This window comes from Octodon degus, unplaced genomic scaffold (assembly GCF_000260255.1).
Source record: "Octodon degus isolate 3935 unplaced genomic scaffold, OctDeg1.0 scaffold00002, whole genome shotgun sequence".
Lineage (NCBI taxonomy): Eukaryota > Metazoa > Chordata > Mammalia > Rodentia > Octodontidae > Octodon > Octodon degus.
In genome coordinates, this window is record NW_004524578.1 from 10,918,260 (window position 1) to 10,927,769 (window position 9,510).

The 9,510-nt window shown below is 40.6% G+C and overlaps 1 protein-coding gene across 1 annotated transcript in view; it reads right to left on the reverse strand.

The window, feature by feature from the left end:
- The window catches only part of Mctp2 (multiple C2 and transmembrane domain containing 2), a 260,991-nt gene that overhangs the window by 159,624 nt on the left and 91,857 nt on the right, over nucleotides 1-9,510 (reverse strand). The window contains exons 5-7 of the mRNA XM_004623453.2: nucleotides 3,172-3,314; nucleotides 2,313-2,389; nucleotides 1,680-1,791 (exon numbers count right to left, since the gene is read on the reverse strand). Of these exons, the coding sequence (XP_004623510.1) occupies nucleotides 1,680-1,791; nucleotides 2,313-2,389; nucleotides 3,172-3,314 (332 nt within the window). The remainder of the gene's footprint in view (nucleotides 1-1,679; nucleotides 1,792-2,312; nucleotides 2,390-3,171; nucleotides 3,315-9,510) is intronic.

Here is a 9,510-nt window from a genome sequence, read left to right on the forward strand (position 1 = left end):
AGATCCAATAAAATATAAAAAATTCACGAGAGTAGTCATTTAAGTATGCACCTATTTTCATGGGGAAAGTATCCAACTTTATAAATGCCATTTAAATACGTAAGAAATTTTGAGAACACGTTGGCTGGTAACTGCTCAATCACAAGGCCAATGATATTTATATATCCTGTATATTATTTTAATTTGGCATCAACCTCTGTATACAGTGACATTGAACCCAGAGTTGTAGACACAGTAGAAATACTTTCAACACTAAGAGGAAGTTAAAAATTAGCCCTCCTAAACTATATGGGATAGAAAAATACACGTTTCTTTTCAGTATCTATTTAAGGCATTTTCATATTGAACTACTAGTTCTACTGCAGTGACAAGTGTGAACAGTGCCACTTTTTCTTAAAAGTAATTGAATTTTATTCTGTTGTTGCCAAGAAGTAAATTCTCATAGAGATTTCAAATAAAAAAACAAATATTCAATCAGACCTCTGTCAATTGAAATATTACAGTCTAGTGTTTGTATTTAAGTCAGCTTCATTGAAGTCATTAGCAAGTCAGTCATTGTCCTCAGCAGAAACAAGTTAGGTTCATGATGCCAAAATGAAGACTATTCCTGGTGTCTTCCCTGCTTGAATTCAGGGAGCATTACCAGAAGCTTAATTTCTAAACAGTTTTCAGATTTTCATACTAGATTTCACACATGCTAAGTTGTAACACATCTCATTCTTTCTCAAGTATTTCAGTTGGCTTTAAAAATGCCTTTCAAGTGAGTTAGAATTAAAGATGGACTTCATTTTTTGTAATAGTTGGTATTATCATGTATAGTTCCTGAATATAAAATGAGATGATTAATAGTAACATATTTATACATAAGAACCACATCAATTATATCTGGAAAAAAAGTCCAATGCTTTTCTGATGGTATAGACATCTTTAGTAGGTAGTTCATTAACTAGAAATTCCCATATAGAGCAGAGCACATTAAAACTTATATCTTTCCCAATGGAAAAGTACTCCCAATGGAAAACTTAGTAGCAAAAAAATTTCAAAAAGGGAAATGAAATACTAACGGTGTTCAGACAAGAGATCATGTCTGTATCTTATACTATGAATAACTACCATGAAGACAACAATATTCAATGTATTAATTATTGTAACTGTCCTACTAACCTGTTTTGAAACAGTCTCATTGCTATTTCTTTCTCAATAAAATTTAAAAAGGGGGAAATGAAAAAGAAATCACAATATTTAAGATGTATACTTGATCAATTAACAATATACAATTCAATGATGAAATCCTGGGAACTCCTCTTCATAACTGAATAATAATAGTTTATCTGGGACCTAAAAATTACTAAATCAAACTTTTAACATTTAGGGAATGTACATAACAAATAATCTCTTATAAGCAGACTTTACACAGCATATAAGTTTTGATAATAGCAATACTAACACCACATCCCTAGCCAAACTAGAGAGAAATCCTCCCTGGGTTTTCTTTCCAGTGATTCAAAAAAGAAGATCAGCATAATCACAGTTAAGTAATCTCTAAATCTATCAAACAATATTTCTTTCAAAAAGTTATTAGAAGAACATCACTTGTCTGCTAGATTAGTATTCACGGGACAATCACAATCAGCTTCCAAGGAGAAGAGCTGAGCAGAGAACAAAATGGTTACACTTACATGTCGCTTGAAATCACCTAGTTTTACTACTAGGTTCAAATTTAACACTATCACTCCCATGTCATCTTCCAAACTGTTTGGATCTTCCAATTTTAAAATACGTTCAGTTGTTCTGTATAAAAAAAAAAGGCAGCAAATAATTTTAGTACTTCACAGTAGTATGTGGTCTTATAGTGCTTGAAGAGTTAGTTTGTGCTACAAGTCTCTTTCAGGATCAGGGTGAGACACAATGCTGAAAAGGTAGCAAATTCAGTGAAAATGAACCAACTCCATTCAGAGCAGAGAAACAGGGACTCTTTAATTCAACAGTTGGTTAACCCATCTGCCTCCCCTACTAGCCAAATAAAATTTCAGTATTTGTGTTATGTTTGGGTCATGAACCTGAACACTAGCAAACAAAAACACAAAAGTCAGTACACATTTTAGAAAACATTATCAAAGACAATGTGTGAATAATACATTTCACAACTAAAGACCAAAAGTCTCAAATACATTCAGTTAGAGTGACACTTGAAAGTACTCTCTCATTCATTCAGGTTTTGTTCAAATTTGGTTTCAAGAAAAATTAATTAATAATTTCCTGAGATCTCCCTCAAATCCATTAATAGCAACTGAAAGGTAAAAATACAATACCTGTTCAGCTCAAGGTCACTGAGAACAATAAATGCAGACCCCATGAAGTCAGACGTGGTCAAATCTCGATCGTACACCTACAACGAGTGCAGAGGTCAGTTACATCCAGGAATACAGTAAATCCAACATATTTATCGAATTATTAACACATACAAAGGTGTGGAGATTTTCAGAACCTTATAATACTTTGCAGAATACAGTTAAAGAGAAATTCAGCCAGGCCTACACAGACAACAGAATCATCCGATCATCTGACATATTTTGTGCCAAAACAATAGCAGAAAATACTTATAAGGCAGGACTCTTCTGAGCTAAAACATTATGCACAATGGACCACTTTCTGTGGTTTAAATGGTCTCTCATTAAACTTTAGTATTTTTCCACGGCGAGCAGATCTGCCAATTAAATAGAAATTTGTTAAATATTCTACAGCAATCTCATTCTGCACTCAACTCATGCAGTTTGCACCCAGATGTTAGAGCAATTGATGCTTACACCAGGAGCTTGAAGCTCTATTAAGTATAAAGTTATTCCTAATGAGAAAAGCTTCGGTACATGTCGGCACTGCACCACCGGTAATAATTCTTTCACATTCAGTACGTTTAAATACAGTCAGCAGAAATCTTTTCATTCTTATTTTTCTACAGAGCAGATATTGCATTGGCTTGAGACATCCAAGTTCAGCTGTGCTCCACGCAACGAAAAATTTCTTCTATGCTATTAATATTGATGACTGAGTCCTTGCAAACAACAAAAGGACTAATTGTGGCAAGTGCATTTTTTAAGAGAGCAGGAGAGAAGCTGAGGAAAAGTAAATAATTATCATAGAAAAGCAGAGTTTAAGTCTATCTGTGATTACCTTCACACGCAGCTTCTGATCAAGGCTTTGTATTGGCAACACTACTATCTCATCCCAAACGGGGTTTAAGTTCTTATATATGACTTTACTTTTGTACAGTGTCTTCCCATTCAGCTTGAATTTCACATAGGGATCGCTCGTGCCTTTGAAAGAAAACAAGAACAAGTCAGAGTTTTCAACTCCACGTAAAGCCCGTGTTCCCCATTAAGTAAGCATCGCCTCGATGTTCCTGGGCTCAGAGCAAGGCCCTGAGCCCTGTCGAAATAAACGTCTCACTGTGCAGAGATCGAAGGCCCCAGGAGTAGAGGAGAGAGAGAAATGAAAGAATTTGGGGGTAGATGTCTAATTCCCTTTTGCCTTCAGTAGTAGAATATAAATGGGCTCTTCCAGCTTTTTTCTATTTGGTGGCATTGTGGTTATGTCACCTCTCTGCTACCAGGAAAATTCAAGAAATCACATCAATGTCAGGAGTCCTGCGGAGCAGCCCACCCCTTCCAGGGACAGCAGAGTCCATGAAAAGAGAAAGAAACCATTTTTAGACTTTCAGCCAGATGGCGGATCCAACAGAACCCTCCGCTTTAAAATATAATGATAATAAATAAATCCATCTCCAGAGCCACCAGCTCAAAAGATGAGGCAAGGGGCTTCAGATGCGAACTGGGGGGCGTAGAGATTAAATTGACAGAGTCACTGTTCTCTGTCGCCCATGCACCTGCAGGAAGGCCGTACACATTGTTTCATGGGGGGCAGCTGAAGGCCACCTCCACCAGGACTTTAGCTGCTGTCTGGCCTCAGCCCTGACACCAGCAGCCTGCTGGGATCCTCCTGGGGAGCTTGGGAATGGACGCCAACAGGACTGAATGATCCAACAGGACCATGCCCAAAGTGAAGAGAAGCGACCATGGCAGATCCTCCTCCCCATTTTTCAGATCAGCTGTGACTCCTCTCTGCCCCTCCAAAAGATCCCTCCAAACAAAGTGCATTCATTATAAATTCAGCCCGGGTGGTACATGCGTGCGTGTGTAGCGTCTGACAGTGCCAGGGATGCACACTTGCTCATTAGTACCTGGAAATACAGAATAAAAAGGCCCATATAAATGAGCCATCTAGGAGGGGGTAAACGAAGGCTGCTTGGTAATGCTGCAAAAATAATTCAATTCGGGGAGTGATGTCATAGTTCACTGTGAAACAGAGCGATGACTGGGCAACAAAGCCTAACAGTCTGTCTTGTTTATTTATCCACCCCCAAATGCCACAGACAGTGCCCAAGATAGGCTCTCAGATGCTCATGAAAATGAGTTTCTGATATTAAAAGCACCCAAGAATGTTATTTTTTAATTTTAAAATTATATGATGCTAATCAGGACTAATTTTTAGTAGTACAGGTTTGCCATACACGCACTGTGATCACCTTCGTCATGGGGAGTTGGAGCACGTCTGTGTTCATTCTTTTAATTTCCCTTTTACCTCTTCTCCCCACCCCACGCTCCATCTTCAGATCCATTCCCTATTTACAAAAGATCGACCTCCCTGATTCCAGTTGTCAATCTGTTATCAAAAATCAATTAGGGTATTCTGCCACAAACATTATCAAACCCTTGATATCCATTATGCATTACTTAGATCATTTTCCCCAAATCTTTTCTTAGGTCTCTAGTAAGCTCTAGGATTAAAACTTTAAAAAATCACTGAAAATGAATGCAATTGATTTTCTAGTTATTTGAACTGAAAATAACATCAGTATAGAGCAAGAAGATGTACATTCTTAAAAGCATCTTCATGGGCTCAGTAGGGCATAATTTCGATGATTTAGAATGACAGCATTGCAAAGGTACTGGTTTTACACAAAAGATTAAATAAATTAAAGATGGACACACATCCATCCACAATCCTCACATTTTAATGTGGGCAGCAGAGGAATAGAAGCCTCACACTGGTGGAACAAAGACACACACCCCGCCCGCGTCACACAGTGCTTCTAGAGAGGACAGTAAAATTGAAAACATCCACAGCCATCCGGTGAATTCTCAGTAGTGAGCTAGCAATCTGCCTACCCTCCTCCCCTCACCAGTACGAGACAGAACACCTCTGGCTAGTCAGACTTTAACAACTGTTCTGATATATATATATAAAAAAGTGGGGGGAAGCTATAATAAAAAGAGGCCTTTAATTAAATGAAATTGCCACTCTGGGATCAGGCCTTCATGCTTGTCAGCGTACTCTCAAAATAAACATCTCAGAACTCAGCCTCAGCGGTGTCACTTTCTCCCAGGCAAGGCATACTGGGTAATCCCCAGGCATCTTGACAGCTACATAATGTTCAACCTGTTTCACGGGTGAATGGCGGCAGTGGCGTGAAAGAAAATATTAATGTCTGGAATTAACAGGGAAAAAAGGACCAGAGTTTACAAAGCCAAACAAGGAAAAGAGAGTGTCAAGTTAGTGTGGCGTTAATTGTTAGGGAAAATTTGAGAAAGGGAGGGAATAAATTGTGCTTCTCTGTCTGTGCCTAAGTGCCTGACTGTCAGGGAAGTGACATCTCAACTAGGCAGGTTCTGAAAGGGGGTCTGCAGCTCAGGAAAACCAGTCCCAGATTATTCAAATGATGAGCTGACACCTGAATGGCTGGACTTTAACCTTGCTGGCTGACAGCTTGGTACACAATGAGCCTCTTGTCCCAGTGGCTGAAAAAGAAGGAAGCCAAGTGCCTGGAGACGGGGTCTCAACACTGGGGCTGCCCCCAGTTCTGCCACAGGGACCTGAAGGAGTCACACAACCAGCAACCTAGAAATCAAGGTGTTAAGACATGGCGGCCTGACTATCTCGCCCCTCTGATCACACCACAGCCTTCCGCACACGTCGTTCTGCACTGCAGATTCAACCAGCCACAGGTGGAAAAATACGGGTAAATGTCCATCACTGAACAAGCTCAAGTCTTTGTCCCTGTCATTATTCCCTAAACAATATGGTATAATGGCTATTTCTATAGCACCTACACCGCGTTCACTATTGCAAATAATCTAGTAAGGATTTAAAGTGTGTAAGAGGATACAGAGGGGTTACATGCTGTGGTATGTAAGAGACTTGAGCATCTATTGATTTTGGTGTGTGAACCAGTCTTGAAGCAGGCCCCTATAAGCATTAATGGATTAATAGATGTGCCCACAGGAACTAAAACACAGGACTTGGTGCTTCAAATTCCTGCCCCAATCCTCATCCTAACAACCAGCATGAAACTTCTTGTTCCTGCTCATGCCATGGGCAGTACAGCCAGTCATATCTCCCTTGACACCGTACCTGCCAGGCCTGCCAATACCCTACGAACACTCCTTGGTCACTTCCAACCCATGCTCTGTGTGAGGCATGCTGGGATTGCCAATTTGCTCCAATCCCAGCTCAGGATATTGTGCATCCGCTAGAAGCAGGCATCCCATAATACAGCACCAGGTCCCAGAGCAAAGTGTCCCAGCAGATTTGAACAAGTTAAGGGAGTAGGAAGTCTTAGAATCGGGGAAGATTAAATCCTAGTTTCGGTATTAGTGGGTACTGAAATAAAAGACGGGAGTTAAAGCACAGTCTTATATGCCCAGCACTCTGGGAGGCTGAGGAAGGAGGAGCACAGACTCAAGGCCATCCTGTGCAACTCAGGGGGACCCTGTCTCAACATAAAAAATAAAAAGGGGTGGGGATGGAGCTCATTAAGAAGGCCACAGGTTCAATCTCCATTTCAAAAAACAATAAGGGAGTTGGGATAAAGCCAGGTCTAATGTCAATGTCACCCCAGAAGGAGTCACTGGTGCCAAGAGGGAGGTAAGGAGGCAGTGAACAGAGGAGGCCCCGCCAGGAAGTACGCCAAGGCATCCAGACTTAGGGAGAAAACTAGGACCAAACGTAACATTAAGCAGGTAGGCTTCCATCAGGGTGGTAGTGACGTGACCCAATGCAATAAGGAGATTATTTATTATTCTGCAAAACCCATAGGTGTTTTATTTCCTGTTCCCCTACTTTTTTTCTTTTTAAACAAGTTAATACACACACACAATTCTGAAAGGTATGGCATAAATAGTAAAGCTTATAACCTCTTACTCTTCCCCAAGTCCCATCTGCGTAAGTTAGTACTCAGCATAAACTAACTTTTATTGAGTGTTTTAGGAGGAAAAAAAATACAAGAACCATTTTAAAGGGATTTAACACTTTTACAAATAATGGTCATTGAAACGCTCTTTACACAATAATATAGATCCACTGTTTTCAATGAAATTGTCATTGGGTGCTATCAATGTTTTTAACTGGTTACTAGTCATTTTACTAATAGAAACAATAATGCGAAAAGCATTCTCGCATAACTACCTCGGAGTTCACAAGCAATTACAATCAGAGGATATTTCTCAGCACTGCAATTACTTTGCAAATGAATATGTGAAGCCTTCAATTCTGAGTGACCCAGTCATATTTTTTATGAGCAAAATATATTTATTGGGGGAAAGAAAGCTCCTATCCGAGAGAGGCACAGGAGGGGCCCCAAGCGGGTAGTCCCCTGACCCAGTCATATTGTTTTCTAACATTTATCAAATTTATGCTTCCTCCAAAAGTACTATTACGTGTTTGTTCACATACCCACAGAGGTGGATAGAGTAAATATTTGGTTGAGACCAATCATGGGTGAAAACTGCTCTCTGCATTTGTGGTTCTGCTGCAACTTTCTCCTCAACTTTTGCGCCCCATGGCCTGCGTTTGTGCTTTTCTGCCAGAGAAATCTTCATCCGTACTGTTTGGCTGTTTCTCAGTGGGCTGATGGTTTATCTCAGGCTCTCAGATTTGTCTTTTTTTTTTTTTTTTTTTTTTTGGTGGAACTGGGGATTGAACTCAGTCCTTTGCACTTGCCAGGGAAGCACTTATTCCACTGAGCCATCTCCCCGGCCCAGTGTACAGGCTCTCAGATTTGAATGCACCTTTCATTATGGAAATCAGCCACTAACAATAAACCTTGTCATAATTTGTTTAAACTTATGTTGCTTCTGGTAATACGTTATTCTCATTTTTATTTCTTCAAACTTACCAAAATTTTGTTCACAGCCTCTTAGTTTAACATCTTTCTTAGAAGAAATTCTTTTTTTCACTATAGGAGGTAAATTAATTTAACCATGTTTCACACGGAAAAGAGAAAAACTACCCATCTCCAAGAATAACTTGTTTATTTATTCATTCATTTATTTATTTGGTACAGTGTCTCACCATGCAGTTCAGACTCATAGTGATCCACCTGTCTCAACCTCCCCAGAGCTGGAATTATAGGCACGGACCACCATGCCTTGTTTTGGGGCCAGCACAGCATGCCTGAGGTTCTGGGACCAGCACACCAAGTAGTACTGGGATCGAAGTTGGGTCCTTGCACTTGCCAGGTAGGCATTCAGACTGCCGAGGAATCTCCCCAGCCCCTCCAAGGACAAGCTCGAGTGCTGCACTAACTAACAGAATTCAAGGATGGCAGTCTCCAGCCAGTCACCTAGCTACCTAGGAAGTGCTACTACTTTCAGTGTCCTCACTACTAGGTCAGACTCACAGTGATTCTCCTGTTTACAGCCTCCCAAGTGCTGAGATTACAGGTGTGCACCACCACACCCAGTCTTAATCTGGGTCATGGCACTCCCTGGGGTCAGGGCTGGCACAGTAGGCCTGGTGATAAAAACCCCAGCCCCTGAGCCCACCTGCAGGTGCTTTAATCCACTGAGCTATTTGTCCAGCCCTACCATGACTTAACCTTAAGAGGAGACACAAACAGAAATATGCATCATCCCATGAATGGCTCAAGAACAAATGTAATGTGCAGATAAAAATGTAATGCAACTCTAATTAAAATTATTTCTCTTGGGCCAGTCAAATAGCTCAGAGCACTAAAGCATCTGCTTAGGCAGACTGCAGTGGCCAGGGCTGGATCCCCGACTTGCTGTGTTGCCCCACTCTGAGACAGTGATTGAGACTGGGCGTGGTAGCATGCCCCTGTAATTCTAGTGCTTGGGAGGCTGAAAGCGAGAGGATCACTATGAGCTCAATCTACATAACAAGACCCTGTAGGCCCTGTACCAAATATATAAAAAATTAAAAAATGAAAAGTACATCACGTCTCTTCACTTTTCTTTCAAACATAATTACCCATGGATATCCTAACAAAAACAGAAAACCAAATCAAGATGTGGAGAAGGAAAGAAAAAAAGGGAAGGGAGGGAGAAAAGGGGGAGGGAAAATGAGACAGGGAGGGCTGGGGAGATGGCTCAGTGGAATAAGCACTTCCCTGGCAAGTGCAAGGGGCTGAGTTCAATCCCCGGTTCTGAGAAAAAA